The sequence below is a fragment of the Nelumbo lutea genome, chromosome 8, assembly GCF_056320005.1.
Source record: "Nelumbo lutea isolate HS-2025 chromosome 8, American lotus-T2T, whole genome shotgun sequence".
NCBI lineage: Eukaryota > Viridiplantae > Streptophyta > Magnoliopsida > Proteales > Nelumbonaceae > Nelumbo > Nelumbo lutea.
In genome coordinates, this window is record NC_142691.1 from 11,301,856 (window position 1) to 11,320,492 (window position 18,637).

The 18,637-nt window shown below is 39.6% G+C and overlaps 1 protein-coding gene across 4 annotated transcripts in view; it reads right to left on the minus strand.

The window, feature by feature from the left end:
• Positions 1 to 18,637, minus strand: part of LOC148842716 (RAD3-like DNA-binding helicase protein) — a 56,903-nt gene that overhangs the window by 20,669 nt on the left and 17,597 nt on the right. For all 4 annotated transcript variants that reach the window (XM_088960132.1, XM_088960131.1, XM_088960129.1 and 1 more), the window contains exons 15-17: positions 11,439 to 11,525; positions 10,472 to 10,531; positions 10,177 to 10,292 (exon numbers count right to left, since the gene is read on the minus strand). In XM_088960132.1, the coding sequence (XP_088816258.1) occupies positions 10,177 to 10,292; positions 10,472 to 10,531; positions 11,439 to 11,525 (263 nt within the window). The remainder of the gene's footprint in view (positions 1 to 10,176; positions 10,293 to 10,471; positions 10,532 to 11,438; positions 11,526 to 18,637) is intronic.

The following is an 18,637-nucleotide window of genomic DNA, read 5'->3' on the forward strand; positions in this document are numbered from 1 at the left end:
TGGATTCAAAGAGGACAATTGGGAGTGGTCATGAAGTGAATGGGATCTACCTCCTGGATGTGTTTCCTCCTCATCAGAGTCATCATGTCAGCAGGGATAGTGAGTCAGGGTCTGTGGGTCAAATTATGCTTTGGCATAACCGTTTGGGCCATTTACCTTTTTCTTCTTTGATCTTTTGTTTCCAAAACTTTTTGAGTCTGTTAGTTTGTCAAGTCTGGAGTGTGAAGGTTGTCAACTTGGAAAGCATTGTAGACATTCATTTAAACCTAGTAATAAAAGGTGTTCTTCTTTTGATGTTATTCATTCTTATGTGTGGGGACCTTACCATGTTCCTTCAATAGGAGGCTATCAATATTTTCTCTTATTTGTGGATGATTTCTCACGATACTCTTGGATTTACTTGATGAGATCCCGCGATGAAGTGCCAGCCTTGGTGAGGCAATTTCATCAGATGGTGTTAACACGGTTTGGAACAAGAATTAAGGTGTTCAGATCAGACAATGCCAGGGAATATTTTGAAAAACACCTTGCCTCATATCTGTTAGAATATGGTGTTGTCCATCAGAGCAGTTGTCCCTATAGTCCACAGCAGAATGGTGTTGCAGAAAGGAAGAACAGACACATTGTTGAGATTACAAGAAGCATGATAATCACATCTACAGTTCCAAAGTGGGAGATGTTTCATATTCCTCTCAGGGTGTTTGGGTGTGTCTTCTTTGCACATATCCTTGGTCCTCACCGCTTGAAGCTTGATCCCAAGGCAAAGAAGTGTGTCTTCCTTGGATACGCAGAAAATCAGAAAGGGCATTGCTGCTATGATCCAGTCTCTGGGAGCCGGTCTGTTACCATGGATGTCACCTTTTTTGAATCCACATACTTCTTCTCGAATAATCCTTCTCAAGGGGAGTGTTTTGGAGAAGTGAGTCAGCTATCTATTCCTCTCCCAACTCTAGTCCTTGTGTCTACTCTTGTGCTTGACCCTCCTGTTTCACCTACCTTACCACCTCCTTTGCATCCTACTTCTTAGCATTACTTACGACAGAGACTTCACAAGGAGGTTGATTCCAATACAGCAAAACTTACATCACTTCCTGTTGGTTCCTTGGAGACTCCAGATTCAGCTGACATGGATTTAGGTATTCCTCTTGGTCTCACTACTATTTCAATTCCCATAGATTCTACTAACCCTGTTACAGATAACCTTGACCTTCCTATTGCTCTCAGAAAAGGGAAAAAAAAGTGTACTGCTCATTGTATTTCACAGTACTTATCCTACAGTGGACTTTCTCCTTCGTACCGTGCTTTTCTTTCCTCACTTGACTTTGTGTCTATACCCAAGGGTTAGTGAGGCTCTCTCAAAACCCGAGTGGAAGATAGCTATGCAGGAAGAGATGGAATCTTTGATTAAGAATCAGACATGGGACATTGTGGATCTACCGGAAGGCAAGGAGACAATTGGATGCAGATGGGTTTACACAGTAAAATATAAGGTAGATGGAAGTATAGAAAGGTACAAGGCAAGACTTGTAGCAAAAGGGTACAAACAGACATATGGCATTGATTACTTAGAGACCTTTGCACCAGTTGCGAAGATGACCTCTGTTCGGATACTTCTTTCTCTTGCTCTCTCATACTGTTGGCCCTTGTTTCAACTTGATATGAAGAATGCTTTCCTAAATGGGGATCTGCAAGAGGAATTGTATATGGATCTTCCTGCTGGCTTTTACAATGATGCTGAAAAGGGAAAGGTATGCAGGCTTAAGAAGTTACTTTATGACTTGAAACAATCTCCCAGAGCATGGTTTGACAGTTTCAGAAAGGCCTTGATTGCTTTTGGCTACACTTAGACTCAATCCAATCATACCTTGTTTGTGAAGCGAAGGGGATCTTTGGTGTCAGTCCTAATTGTTTATGTGGATGATATTGTTGTCACGGGGAATGACCTAAGTGAGATTGCTTGTTTGAAAATTAATCTACATAAAGAATTTGAAATTAAGGATCTTGGAGAACTGAGATACTTCTTAGGCATTGAAGTTACAAGATCAAAACATGAAATTTTTATCTCTCAAAGGAAGTATGTCTTGGATCTTCTTCAAGAGACAGAGAAGCTTGGAACGAAGGCAATCAGTACACCTATTGATCAGAACATAGAATCAATGCATCAAAAGGTGAGACAGTAAAAGACATTGGGAGATATCATATACTTGTGGATTGGCTGCTATACTTGTGTATGACAAGACCAGACATTAGCTGTGCAGTAAGTGTGGTAAATCAATACATACATGATCCACGAGTCCAGCATTGAGAGGCACTTGATAGGATTCTTGCTTATTTGAAGGGACACCCGGGCAGAGGCATATTGTTTACTGATCATGGATAGTTGAAACTAGAGACTTATACAGATGCAAATTGGGCAGGATGCCTTGATGACAAGATATCAACTTCAGGAGTGTGCACCCTTGTTGGGGGTAACCTTGTCTCTTGGAAGAGTAAGAAACAAACAGTGGTGGCAAGATCAAGTGTTAAAGCTGAATACAGGGCCATGGCACATAGAGTTTTAGAACTTCTCTAGATTCGTTCCCTATTAGAAGAAATTGGTGTACAGGCAGAAGAACCTATGATGTTGAACTGTGATAACCAGGCAGCAATTAACATTGCCCATAACCCAGTCCAGCATGACCGAACTAAACACATTGAAGTGGATAGACATTTTATCATAGAAAGAGTGACTTCTGGAGAAGTTTGTCTTCCATACATTGCTTATGATCTGCAACTCGTTGATGTTCTCACAAAAGGTGTTGCAAAGAACAAGTTGGAGCATGATCTACGCAAGTTGGGAATGTGTGACATTTACTCCAAACTTGAGGGGGAGTATTGAGTTGGGCCGAGTTGTTTTAATTCTTATTTTAAGTTATTTAGTTAGGAAGTTGTTGGGCTTTAGGCCCATTAGTTTATGTTTTTAAATTGTGATTGTTCAACTACATTAGTAGCCGCCCTACTAAGGGCAGCCTTGTAATATCTCATCCTTTAAGTATAAATTATAATGAGGGGTTGGCGGCTAGGGTTAATCTAAGAATCCTAGTTGACTCCCTACTCTTTTCTCCTCCTCTTTTCTTCTCTACTACTGAAATCTTCATCTTCCTCTTCTTTCCCTTCACAAGGAATTCAACTAAATCTGCAATCAGTGACTTCTACTTAAAAGTTGAAATGTAATTTTCTTTTGCATTTTAAAAAGTTAAAGCATAATCGGATTAAACCTGAATCCGATCCAAGTCTGGTAGGACCCAAATTCGAACCAAGGTCTTCAAATCCGATCAGATTTGGATGCAAGCGTTCGATGATCAGATTGAATTTGGACTTTGCTAAATCTGATTCGATTACAGCCTTAATACTATTCAAGAAAAATGAATGAGGAAATAAATAATAGGGCAAATTACATATTACCACCAATGTTTTAAAACATTGAGGTGTGACGCAAGGCGTTCTACTACCTAGAGGCATGAGGCTAGTTCAAAACGTAAGAGGCGTAAGCCTCCCGAACACGAGGAGTAAGCTTCCTTAAGAGGAGGGAGAAGAGGAGGGAGGTATAAGCTTCCTTTCCCTTCTTTTTTTTTCTTTTTTTCTTTTTTTCCGCCACTTTATATGAGGTGTACATGAGGCACACGCCTCATAAAAAAGCGTACGAGGCACACGCCTCTTGCACCCGAGGCGTATGCCTCATTGCTGTCAATGCCTCAGGACAAGGGGTGCTCACGATTCGATTAACCGAATAGTGGGCCTTTTTTTTAACCAAACCGATAGTACCGATTTTTGGAAAATCAGTAACCGAAACCAACCAGTTGAACGGTTCGGTTTGTTAGTTTTTTGGTTTTCTTAGTTTTATAATATATATTATAAAAATATATATAATACATATATAATATACATAAATATATATAAAATATATAGAAATATATGTATACCAGTCGGTTCGATTAACCGTTAACCGCTAGTTTTGTATTTTGGTTAATCGATACCGAACTGGTATCTTCGGTTTTTTAAAAACACCAAAACCAAAACCAATCCGACCGATTCGGTTAACCGATTTTTTGGTTCGGTTTTGGTTGGTTTTTTCAATCGGTTCAGTTTTTCAGGTTTTTTTATTTTTTTGCTCACCCCTACTCAGAACATTTTGGGGGCACCTCACCTAGACACTAATTACCACCTTGTACTTTGGGGGTAGTGACAATACCCCCCCCAAACTTTCAAATTCCAACACTTTGCCCCCATCATGTTAACTCCTTAATGAGGGTAACAAAAAAGATAATATTACCAAATTGCCCATTTGAGATTCAATGGGGTGAGAAAAAAAATTGAAAATGACAACATTAGGTAAGCGCTAAGTATACCCTATTCAAACAAACTCTATTGTCTTGCCAAAGAAGAAAGAAACCATCCCATCTCACCCATAGAAAAACCATCCTGCCAAGAAGAAAATTATTTGGTTTATCTATAGGTTTGATTTTGATACCAAAATTAGCTTCTCAGACTCATTTGGATACCTGGCGAGCATAGTTGTCAAGGCAATGCCTAGGTGACAAGGTGCCCCTTGAGGCTCGTCTCACGTAATCGCCAAGCACTTTTTTACTCTCTACTATAAAATACTTTTTTGTTTATTCTTTTGAGATTATAATTATAAAATAGACATTATTAAACTAAAATAATCATTTTGTGAGTTTATATTCTAATTTATTTTTATTATTTTCTTATTTATTAGGGTTTAATCAACACAAATTGCTAAATGCTGTATCGAACCCTCAAAGACTTCAAAACCTGAACCAATAAGGAAGAACTTAAAATTTTATTTAATCAGCACATTCTCTTCTTCTATATATTCTTCTACTTCTTCTTCTTCTACTACTACCGATACTTTTTCTTTTCTTCTTTTCCTATAACAAAAATAAGGGTTCAGCCCCTATATTTTTTGATTTCTATTTTCCTTCTTTTCTTCTCATAAATATGTTGATTTTCTATACTTTAATATGAACTTTATACTTTTCTTTTGAAAATTATGAATAATTATTAAAGAAATATGGTTATGGTACCTAGGGAACTACCCTAGGATCTATTTTTAACATAAAAAATCCATCGCCTAGGCGACAAAGTGCCCCCCCTGTCGCCTAGCCTCGCCTTGGTGCCTTGAAAACTATGCTAGCGAGACTGCAAGAACCAATAATTAGAAAAAGATACAATGAAGGTTGAAAACAAGAAAATCCCATTACCAGGTGAAAGCAATTATGAAGATGAGAGAAACCATTGCTGACTCACCAGAGAAAAACCATCCCGCCAGCAGCTAATCCGTTACTTTAGACCCCTGCTTGAATTCAGGGTAACTCCAAGAGGGAATGTACTGGCTTTAAATATCTAGAATTTGCCACAACAATAGCAAAGGGTTCCATTTCATAAGAGGTGGAGCATATATTTGGTTCTGCACAGTTGATAATGAGGTGTAGATGCTATCGATGAAGGGATTATCATTTCTTATGCGCTCTAATCCAGGGCTACCAGCTTCTCTTGATTCTGCTCAACATTTTAAATAGTTAAAGCCTATAGGATCTGAATGCAGTGGTCTTGCCTGTATTGAAGTGAAGGTATTATGTGGGATGGAAGATGCAAGAATCAAGAGTTAAGCAGAGCCTATGGGCTTGGTGATCAATCTCCCTTGCCGCTCCAAGAAGAATCATCTGCAAGGCTCAGAATCCTCAGATGTTATGGGGATTTGGAGCTGATCTATCAATCAAGATATTCGTTCTCCAAGCAAGTGGCAAGTAGTACACCTAGTGATCTGGGGAATGAATTCCTACTGCTGGTGAACACTTGTGGGTCACTGGATGTCTTATGCCATTGCAACAGGTGTACAAAAGTTGCCACATTCTTTTTGTTGTCATGAACTTGCATCCAAGTTTCAATATAGACAACTGATTATGGAGACACACCATTACATTAAAGAAGGGTCAAAGAAATAGAACTAAAAGAAAGAGAAAACAAGCTAAGATACAATTGATTTTAAGAGTGAGGAATCCAAGAGCTATTTAAAACAGGCAACGCCTATGTGAGGAAGGAATATAGCTATATTCTGGAAAACCACTGAAATTGAGGTCTGTTTTTTTTTTTTTTGAGGTATTTTATCAATTTTCTACAATTTCCTTTTTTTATATATTATGTTTTTACATATTCTCTGAACTTTTCTGCATTTTATATATTCTCTTATTTTTCTGTAATTCCTGCATAAATGTGTTTTAATGGTTGAAGGCTTTGAAACATGTATTCAAATGAACATAAATATATCAAAATATTAATAATAATGTTCATATTTTATAAACATCAATAAGAACCAAAATTTTGAAGTTAAATACTTGAAGACATTGATGGCTTAAGGCACGTTTATTGTCGGAAGGCTTTGATGGATGAACCACTCAAGCTGTTGACAAAGTGCACCATTCATTTTCGTTATTAAGGACTTCTTTAACCACTCTATTCATTCTAAGAACAGCTCTGTTGAGAGGAAGAGTGACAGACTACTAGTAACCAGAACTAAATGAGCTTCTTCGAGGGAGCTCTTCTTCCTAAATGGAACAGTAGTAGAAGAAGGAGAAGGAAGAAGAAACCAGGGGAATTAGGGTAAGAAGAGAATGATATTTTCCTCCTCCCTCACTAGGTATTCTCAGTAGATATTTATAGCTAATACTACTCAGCAAATCACGATCCAAAGCGTGCACATGGGAGGCTCGAGTTAGTTATGCTAGCGTGGCCTCCTAGTGTAGACAAACTTGATGGGCGGGGCAGCTCAAACTATCTTCAATGGTGGGCTTGGCTGGTGCTCTATGCCAGTGTGGGCTTCATGGGCTGGGCTGCTGCCCGAGTGCTCTGAGGGCCTGGGTTCTTATCAATTCCGTCCCCCTCACGAGTGACCTTATCCTCAAGGTCAGAAATAAACTCCAGGTCAGTGTTTTAGAAGCGCAAGGCGCAAGGGCCAATTTGCGCATGAGGCGCAAGGCACATGCCTTTTTGAAGCAAGGCACAAAAATACCAAAAAAATGCTAAAAATGTCAGAAAATTCAAAAAAAAAACAAAAAATGAAAAGTATTAAACATAATATTAATAAGAAATATAAACTTAAATTTTAAAAGTAAAGGTTTAAAAAACCTATTATCTAAAATTAAAATACATAAACATAACTTGTAAAGCATATTCAAATGAAAATTTAAAAATAAAATCAAACATATAAAACATTTTCAAGCATGTAAAGCCGACAATCTCTTTTCTCGTCAACTGCATTACTTCAAGTAGCTAATGTGATGTAAAACATATTATGTTCCTAATTCTATGAGTCTCCTTTGTGCCACGTCCCTTGAGGCAAGCCCAAACAAGTCCATGTTAGGGCCTTAAATTCTTAATTCTCGCACAAAAAAAAATAATGATTTTATAATTTTAATTGCCTTTTAAGAAGATACTTTATTAAGAAGAATGAGTGAACAACATTAGCAAATAGAGGGTTCTTGGACCAGCCACTAGGTTCAAAAAAAGCAAAAAATCGTACAATTTTCAAAAGGCACACAGCTTTGCCAAGGCACAAAGCGCACAGGCGTGCGCCTTTTGAAAGTGTTGTGCCTAGGACCTAGGCGAGGTGCCTACCCTAAAATGTGCCTCGCCTGTGCACCTAGGCACGCCTTTTAAATCACTACTCGGGTATCGTTGTTGTAGCTTATTATAATCCTCCCAAGTGGCATCCTCAGCCGGTAGGTTCTTCCAAGTGACTAAGGCTTGTTTGAGTAATTTCTTTCCCACTTTGCTCTAGCGGTAATCAATGATTGATAAGGGCTCGCACACCAGAGTGCCCTCTTCTAAGAATTGAGGTAGAGTTGGGCTAACTCGGGTTGTGGGTGATATGCAGAGCTTGAGGAGGCTGACATGGAACACCGGGTGCAGCTTGGAAGTTGATGGCAGATCCAGGCGATAGGCCACTGGGCCCACTCGCTCCAGCACCTTGAATGGGCCAAAATATCAAGGTGCCAGCTTCTACCAAGCTCATTGAGTCAAGGACGTTTCTCTGTACAGCTAGAGCATAAGAAAAACCAAGTCTCCTGTTGCAATTTCCAGCTCCCTGTGTCCCCTATCATACTGTATTTTCATACATTGTTGGGCCTGCTGTAGATGTATTTTTAGTGTTCTGATGACATCATCTCTGGACAATAGTTGGTGTTCAATTTTGGCCACAATGGTGGACCCTTTCTCATAAGGGAGTATTGTTGGGGGGGTCCTGTCCATATAAAATTTGGAAGGGAATGGTGCCGGCTAAAATCTGGAAAGATGTATTATACCAGTATTCGGCCCAAGGCAGCTATTGGGCTCATTGCTTGGATCTGTCCCCAATGAAACAGCATAGATATGTCTCAAAGCAGCAAATCACCACCTCAGACTGCCCGTCTGTCTGGGGATGGTAACTTGTGGTATGCAACATCTGGACTCCCTGTGCCTGGAAATAGGCTTCCCAAAATTTTCTCATGAATAGGGAGTCCCAGTTGGTGAGAATGGAGTTGGACGTGCCGTGAAGCTTGCCAACCTTTGTGTGACATAATCCCTTGCAACCAAGGAGGCCGAGTAAAGGTGTGGTAGTGATAAGTCGGGTAGAGCGAGGGTGGGGGTGTAATCACTACCTATTTCAGTTTTTGAAAGGCTTATTCTGCCACCTCGTCCCATTGGAAGGCCCCCTTCTTCAACAGTTGGGTTAAGGGAGCAGCCAATATCCCACACCCTTTTATAAACCAGCGGTAGTAGCCGGTCAAACCCAAAAATTCCCTGAGCCCCTTCTCTATGATATGCCCCAAGTACTGTATGCGGGGTTGCCTGAAGGAACATTTGGATGGCTTAGCTAGGAGTTGGTGTTGTCTTAGTACTGCCAGTCTGTCTCAAGTGCTCTAGATGGTCATGCCAAGTGGGGCTATACACCAAGATGTCGTCAAAAAACACCAGAACAAACCAGCGCAAGAAGAGTCTAAAGATGTCATTCATTAATCTCTGGAAGGTAGATGGGGCATTACATAGACCGCAGGGCATCACTATGAACTCATAGTGGCTATCCACCATTCTGAAATGGAACGTTAATAGAAGAAGGAAGAAGAAACCAGGAGAATTAGGGTAAGAAGAGAATGATATTTTCCTTGTCCCTTTCTCAGTAGATATTTATAGCAAACACTACTTGGCAAATCAATATCCAAAGCATGCACATGGGAGGCTCGTGTTAGTAGTATTGACATGGCCTCCTAGTGTAGACAAACTTGATGGGCGGTGCAGCTCGAACTATCTTCAGTGGTGGGCTTGGCTGGTGATCTACGCCAGTGTGGGCTTCGTGGGTTGCTGCCCGAGTGCTCTGAGGGCCTAGGTTCTTATCAAAGAGAATAACAACTATAGGACAGTCTTACAAATAACATAAGGGAAAAGCAAAATGGTCTTATAAAATGATGTAAAGGGTAGTTTGGGGCTTCAAGGCAACTGATGGAATGCTAACAGGGGGGGTAGGGGGTGGGGGGTGTTGGAATCTGAAAGTTCAGGGGGTCTTTGTTGCCAATGAAAGTTCAGGGGACTAAGTGTCACTACCCCAAAGTACAGGGTGGTGATCTATAATTTACCCTAAATAATATCAATAAGAATAACAACAACAGCAATAAGCTGTACATCTCAAGTCACAAAAGTTATTATCCTGTTATCTATCAAAAAATCTATATGGATTTCTAGCACCCTCAATTCAAATTAGTGAGAAAATATCAGACCCTTCAAAACTGTTTAGAAACCTAACATAAACAATTATTTTAACACATATTATTGTTAATGTAACTGGTGTGGATTATGTTATCTGCACTGAATATTCAGGAAGAAATAACAGGTTCCAATTTCTAAATTAGCATGCAACAATAGGCTGCAAAGGGGGTGAATTGATATTTCACAAATATACATATTCTTGAACGTCCACCAGACAGGTGCAATGACTAGATTCCAAACTTTTTCCTTCATTTTTTTTTCTTTTTTGTGGGAGAGAGACCAGATCAACGTTTACTTTATTCACAGTTTCCTATTTTCAATTGAACTATAATACATTCATTCTAGTGAAAACTCTGAGAGAAGGATAATGAACAAAACCTTTCATCACAGAAAATTATTGCTCCATAATCATGGCGATGACGGATGACACGTCCCACAGCCTGATTCACAGCACGTAATGCTTGTTGACAGTACCATTCCTCTCCAGTCAAGACCTACAACTTTGTGAATATATTAAGAATTGGCTAGATTTCACATTATTAAAAGAAATTGTAGGTCCGTGCCTTGGTAACTGTATCCACTTATATGGATTCCACCATATTATTGATAGAAGCCCAAAAAAAAATCCAGAACCATAGGTACAAATTGTTGTAACTAGAAATATCAACATTACCTTAAAATCTCTCTTTTGTGATTGAGCCTGATGATCCAAGTATTCACGTTTCAGACGAACCTAGCAAATAACATTTAGGTGGCAAAATCAGAACAAGAGATGGACACACAAGTACACGTAGATGTATATACTATATAGGAGCCAGGTTCAAAGTATCGATATGATACATACCATATCAGGCGTATCGTATCATATCCTTGGGTTTCCAAAACACTAAACACTTGTGATTTTTAAGTTTTGTTTGTTTTATATATTTGTATATGATATGACATGTCTGACAAAATACCAGACAAAATAGTAAAAAAATACCTTTGAGCTTTTTTTTTTTTTGATAGGTAAGTAATAATTTTGAGCTTTTAGTGTGATCAGGGCTTGCTTAGCTTAGGTGGTGCATGAAAGTTTAATAAATGTCACCCCTAAGTTGACTTGGATCAGTAGCATACCAAGTGAATCCAATCTTTAGACACTGGACATGAGACAGGTAATCAGACTGCAGGATAGAAAAGTGTGTGCATAATTTGCAACAGAGAAGAAGAAAATGAAATACATTATTTCCCTAAGAGTGAAACTGTTGTCAACCCTTGGAATTTCTTCTCTTTCTCTAGAACGATGTGGTTCACAATCCAAATAGCACTAACAAGTAATTAGTTCATTTGTCTTAGATTGCATATTGGGTTCTTATTGAATTTGAGGGCCCCTTGGGAATGACTTTATTGGATATCCTTCATCAACTTGTGTTCTTAACTATTTTATTGCCTAACATATTTTAGAGGGTAATAAGACATCTTAGCTGTAAAAGCCAAATATAGTTAACTAATAACACATAAAATACAGAAATTGGACGACTATAAAGTTCTTTTTTATGCCAAAACAAATTTCTTAAATGTAAGAAAAGAAAAGAGCAATTTTTTTTATAATGGAGAACCTATTTTACAACAGAAGAATAGTGGAAAATGGGAAATCAAACCTTTGGATCAGTCCTCAAGGCAAAAGGTATGCCAGTAATTATGACAGCTCTCCCAGCATAGTCAGCAAAATCTAATCCCTCGCTTACCTTACAGTATGAAAGATACAGGGTTTAACTTCTAGAAATTAAAATCTCAGGCTTCCAAGTTGAAAATGCATTTTTGAGTCTGAGTGCAGCTAGTTTGCAAAGGTAACACCATATCAGTCCACCCATCCAAGAATTCACATAGCCAGGATCAGCATTAGGTAATGGCCCTTAAGTCAATCCATCAAAATCATAGGCATTAGAATATTAAGGATGATGCAAGGGCATAGCAGGCATCAAAACATATAAAATTTAAGGAACATTATTTCAGGATAAAAGAAAAAACATAAGACCACATGTGACCTAACTGAACCAGTGAACCCACATGTGACCTAAAAAGAAGTAAATGGCTATCAAATATTTTGATTCTGATGCAAAGTCAAAGGTTCAGGAAACGAAAGTTAAACCATACATTCTTCTAGATCTGTATGACCTTTTAAAGTTCCACAACATTGAATCTATTCCAATCGAACGACCAAAAAAAAATACAAAAAACAAAAAACAAAAAAAAAATTGAGCCTGTTGGTTAATTGGTAATATATCTGTGATGCAAAATTGCAGAGAAGAGAAGAGGAAAAGAAAATAGGGAGGAATAGTACATTGGTTCTAAAAGAAACTGTGCCTAATCTGCACACTCAATCAGGCTTATTAGCTTTAAATACATGAATCACTATATAATGAAAATTACACAATTGCTATTATGATTATTACATTGAGTTTCCATTAGATATGATGTGGGAAGTGGGGCCAGGGTTTTTTTTTTTTGGGAAGACCTTTGGCTGGCTCAAACCCCCCTTCAGTTTGTCCTTCCTAGCCTCTACTCTTTGTCGAACTATAAACAACCTGTTTCGAGATTTGCTACCCTGTCTCTTTCAGGGATTAACTGGGACTTCAGGTTTAGAAGGGGCTTGAGGGATGATAAAATTCAGATATAGTGTCCGTACAATTTCAGATCAGAAGAAGGAGAAGAAGAAGGAGAGGAGAGGAGAAAGAATAGTTCCAGTCGAACTAGAGACAAAACATATCTTCTCTAGTCGGCCATTCTTTATTTATACTTTTCTAACTAAACAAGAATTACCCTTATGCACTCACTTAAGTGAGAGCCACATCAGCAAAACACTTAACATATAACTTTATATAAAAGGTCAAATACTACCTTTTTACAGCCGACTCTTACACTCCCCATCAAGCTGGTAAGTATATGTCATATAGTCCCAACTTGTTACATATGTAGTCCACTCTTCCCCGATTCAACCCTTTGGTAAACAGATTTGCCCATTGATTTCCGGTGTTCACATATGTTGTACTTATCACTCCATTAAGCACCTTCTCACATACAAAGTGGCAACCAACTTCTATATGCTCTGTCCTTTCATGAAACACTGAATTAGAGGAGATATGAATTGCAACTTGCTTATCACAATATAGCTTCATAGGAGTGTCAATCGAGTATCCCATCTCCTCTAGGAGATGCTTCAACCACACTAGTTCACATGTTATGTGTGCCATGGCTCTATATTCAGCCTCCACATTGCTTCTTGCTACCACTGACTGCTTCTTACTTTTCCATGTCACTAAGTTCCTTCCAAGAAAAGTGCAATACCTTGTAGTGGACCTTCTGTCAGATATGGAACCGGCCCAATCAACATCTATGTATCCCTCTATCTCAAGACTTCCTCAACTCTTATATAACAAACCACAACCTGGAGCTCCCTTCAAATACCGCACAATCCTTACGACTGCCTCCCAATGTAGAATTCGAGGATTCTAAATAAACTAACTGACTACACTGACTACAAATGAGATATTAGGTCGAGTGATGGTTAGGTAATTTAGCTTACCCACCAACCTCCTGTACCTTCCCGGATCCTCAAACTCCTCACCTCCATCATTACTCAACTTAACATTCGATTCCATGGGTGTTTCATCTGAAGGAATTCATTATATCTTCCTTGGGGGTCAGAATTATTAAGGTGGTCCCAGGTAGTACCGGAAAACTGAGTATCTTGAGTTGCCACATGTGCTGCATTCTGTGTTGTGTTCATCTTCTTCTGACCTTGAACTTTACCCTGTTCTTGGTTCTTCATTGCCCACTTAAGTTTCCTGTGGATGTCCCAACATGTGTCACGTGTATGCCGTGAACGCCAACAGTTGGTACAAAACAACTTACCTTTATCATCAGTCTTCTTAGTGTTACTTTTCTTCCCCGTGGAGTTATTATTCATCGCAGCCAAAGCAACTTGATGCTCCCCCTTAGCTGTAACCATCACACTCCGCCTACTTTCTTCCGATTGAACAAGGGAGTATGCCTCGTGAACCGACGGCAACTCTTTGCTTCCTAGGATCTGAACCCTCAGAGGTTCATAGGCAGGGTTCAGTCCCAACAAGAAGGCAAACACATGTTGCTGAGAGACCAGCTTCCTGTAGGCCTTAGCATCATCATCATGTTTCCACTCTATAGCCTGATAATGATCCAATTCTTTCCATATGGAGGTAAGGGCTGAATAATATGAAGACAAACTACGGTTTCCCTGTTTACAGGTTGAAGATTCAGCTTGTAACTGGTAAACCTTGGCATAATGCCTTTGCTCAGAATAGGTAGTTTTGGCATGTTCCCAGATCTCACTAGCGGTGTCTGCCCACATAAAGTTCTTCACATCAGGTTCCATGGCTACAAGGAGCCAAGACATCACCATACTGTTTTCTTGGTCCCACCTATCATGTTCAGATATCTCACCCTTGGGTTCTTTCACCCTTTCATTTATGTAACCAGCTTTTCCCCTTGTCGTTACATAGAGTTTTACATTTTTAGCCCACTCTAGGTAGTTTAGACCATTTAAAGGGGTAATTGGCATGGGAAACATCATGTTTTCACCTCCCATACCAGCTATGTTGTGGGTCGGTGTAACCCCCGATGGAGTTGATTCATAATTTGCCATAGAATACTGCGGGAAACAATCCAAATCCCACACAACTACACAACAGCCACAAGCAGAATACCAACCCTCAAGAAATTTACTTCTGGGGTGTGAGGAAGAAAACAAGAAACTGTTGAAATCAACTCTATGATGGTTCAGTCATTAAACTAGCCTGGAAATCAGTCCAACACAGCCAAGGCAAACGTTACTATCAGTTCAACTACAGCCCATACAGTCTAACAATCCAGCATCCAAACGAATGTATAGAACCAAGGAATAAGGCATTCACACCATTGGCCAAAAAAAAAACAAAAACAAGAACACACCTGTCCAGCACCTGTACGAAGGTGCCAACCAGAAATTGACTTCACAGCATTGAATAGAGAAGAAAGAGTCTCTATCAACATCGCCCTTCTTCGAGTAGGGTTTCCTTGATATTACAACCAAGGAAGAACCCACATGAGGTGTCGCCAGTAATCTGCTAGGGTTTCTCTGTCTTCCACGTCCAAGAATTTAAAGAAGGAAAAAAAAAACGAAGCAGGTTCAAAACAAGAGGGACCGAAATTCTTTTACAGCCCAAAAAACTTGCTCTGATACCATGTAATCATTCATAGAGAGTGGGAGACAAGAGAGAGAGAAAGAGAAGGAAAGGGAGATACGATTGAGAGAAAAAGAAAACTATCTCTGGTTGCCGCCAGTTCACTATTTATATTAACTTAAAAAAAAAAGAATAGAAATTACAAGTATGCCCCTGGCGGCACACCATAGAAACAAACCAATAAGAAAAAAGAAAAAATAACTAACAGCAACTATAAAGTACTATAAAGTAACAATTAAATAAGCCTTACAATAGGATTCATAGCTAAATACAGAATGGTCAACCTGACACTATTTCATTCCAAACTTCTTCACCACTTCCCAAACCATGCACAGGGAGATTGTTTAAGTCCATAAATAGCCTTCTTAAGTCTACATACCTTGTCACCCTCCCCCTGAGCAACAAACTTTGGTGGTTGCTCCATGTACACTTCCTCAAGGAGATCACCATGTAAAAAAGCATTATTGATCTCAAGCTGAAACAAGGGCCAATCAAGCATAGCAACAAGAGAAATCAAAACACGAACTGACCCAATTTTGGTAACTGGAGAGGTGTCTATGTAATCGATACCATATAACTATGAATAAACTTTGGCAACTAACCGAGTTTTTCAACCGTTCAACACCCCCATCAGGTGAGTATTTAATCGTGTATACCCACTTACAGCCCACAACATGCTTACCAGGTAAAAGAGTGGTGAGGTCCCACGTATGAGTACGAGTCAGGGCCGAGAGTTCTTCCATTGCTTCTCACCACCCTGGAGAAGTGAAAGCTTCCTGGAATAGAGACAGAGGATAACATAGAAACAAACTGGCAATGGAAAGCCGAAAAGTGAAATACAGAAACATAATTGGAAATGGGGTGAAGAATGCAACTATGTTTACCTTTCCGCAAAGCAATAGGGAGATCAAGGTCAAAAACGGGGGGTGGGGCTGGGGTGGAAACAACTGTCGGATCTATCGACGGTGACAAAGTTGGAGGAGGAGCCAGTGCATAACGATGTGTATACACTTGCCAGATAGGTGGTCGTTCCGTAGGTAGTTGCACTGGAGGCAAAGACTTGGTCACAACTGGAATAAGGGGAACGGGGTCCTCAGCTGGAACTAGAAGAGGAAGTGACAACAACGGAAGAGAAGAAACATCCGACCCATAGAAGAAAGGAACAAACTCAAAGAATGCATCATTAGGACACACAAAAGAACGCCGAAAACTAGGATTATAACACTTATACCCTTTTTGAGTCCTAGAATAGCCAGAGAAAATACACTTAGTGGATCAAGCATCTAATGTGTCCATTCCAAGCCCAAGATTATGAACAAAACACACACATCCAAAAACTCTAGGAGTAAGGGGAAAAGGAGACAACGTGGGAAACAAAACAGAGAATGGGGACTGACCTTCAAGGATAGACATGGACATGTGGTTAATAAGGAAGCAAGATGTAAGTACAGTATCACTCCAAAAGGGTTTGGGAACATTCATAGGATGTAAGAGGGACCGAGCAGTTTCCAAAAGGTGACAGTTCTTTCTCTCAGCCACCCCATTTTGTTGAGGGGTGTAAGTACACGAGGTTTGATGGATAATGCCATGTTGTTCCAAATATTCTTGAAATGGTGTGTAAAAATACTCACGGCCATTATTAGAAAAGAGAATTTTATTGTGTACACCAAATTGATTGCGAATCTCAATATAAAATTTTTGAAAAATAGAAAACAATTCACTCCTTTCTTTCAAAAGGTAAAGTCATGTCATCCTTGAATAATCATCAACAAAAATTACAAAGTACTTGTAACCATTATAAGACACTATTCGATTTGGACCCCAGATGTCCGAATGGACTAAAGAAAAAGAACTCGATGTACAGCTATCAACTCTAGGACGAAAGGGAACACGATGATGTTTCCCAAACTGACACGACTCACAATTCAAAGTAAAAAGACGACTCAATGACGGAACAAGTAACTGAAGAGCTCTAAGAGACGGATGACCAAGTCTGCAGTGCCATTGATGAGGAGAAAGAGATGTCCATTAACGGCTGCTATTTTTCCATATGTATAGTACCGCAGGGGTACTATTGTACTTCTCTTTATGTTTTAGTATATAATATAATATACTAATATACTGCGTCACCTGTAGTACTTTTGGGCTCTCAATTCTCTCTTCTCTCTTCTCTCTTCTCCTCTCCCTTCCTCTCTTCTTCCTGTACAACATGGTATCAGAGCAGGACAACCAGACCGGAAGGGAGAAGTCGAGCAGTCTGTCTGTTCCTCTTCTTCGCACCAGATTCCCAGCATGTAGAAGTCATTGTTTCAAGGATGACAGCATGTAGAAGTCAAGCAGTCTGTCTTTGTTATCATCTGTTGTTCGGCTACCCTGATGCCCGACTGATGTAACCTTTCTCTCCTTTCTTTTCTAGTTGTGTGCCAGTGCTGGACCTATACTAGGTCTGTCAATTGGATGTGAGGTGAGCTGCACCTTTTCCTTTTTTGTAGGGTCGCTTGATCCATGTGAAACTGTAGGTCATAAGGACCTTGTTTATGTGCTGCAACAGCAGCTTTTATGGTGGACTAAAGGTCAGAAAGTGACCGGTACCTTCTGTAACATTTTTTAAGGTTGTGTTCCTCTTTTAAGTGTGTTTTTTGAATCTGAAATCATGAGTGGTGAAGATTCTGCTACATCTGGTGTTTCTTCAACGCTGAATGAAATGAGTGGGGGGGGGGGGGGGGGGGGTGGACCCATCCTTTCCCATGGTTGTTATCCCTCTTGCTGGTTTAAATTATTTAGAGTGGTCAAGAGGGATCAAGTTGTACATCACTGCAAGGGGGAAGATAGGTTATATTAATGGGAGAGTAAAAGAACCACATTCTAGGAGTGCTGAATATGACAGATGGAATCAAGAAAACAGCATGGTTATGTCTTGGCCTTTAGTCTCTATGCAACCTTAAATAAGGATGAATTTCATGTGGGCTGAAACGGCAAATGAGATATGGGAACAAGCAAAATCAACATATTTAGAACTGCGACTCTATGCAAAAATCTACCAACTACAGGCAAAATCGTCTACTTGTAAACAGGGGGAGAGGTGTCTATCTGTATATTACTCTGACTTGACTTCTGTCTGGAAGGAGTTGGATCATTATCAGAGTGTTGACTGGAAGTGTGATGAAGATGCAAAACTGTACAAAAAACTCATCTCGCAACAGAGAGTGTTTGCTTTCTTACATGGTTTGAACCCTACATATGAATCTATCAGAGTCCAGATCCTCAGTTCTAAGGATCTTCCATCAGTTCTGGAAGTTTATGCTCTTGTACAATCTGAAGAAAACAGAAGGAATTTGATGAACAGTTCTGGTGGAGATGCAGTTGTGTTGGCAGCGAAAGGGAGTGTTACTACCAATAGGGGAAATAATTCCAAGAAAGGAGATCTTCAGAAAAAAAATGGATGACAAAGATAAATTCTGGTGTACTCATTGCTACAAACCCCAACACACCAGAGACACATGCTGGGATCTTCATGGAAAGCCGAAATAGGCTCAAGATCTAAATAAGAAGCAAGGTTCAGATATGAATAAAAACTCGAGACAGCAAGGTACAAGAAA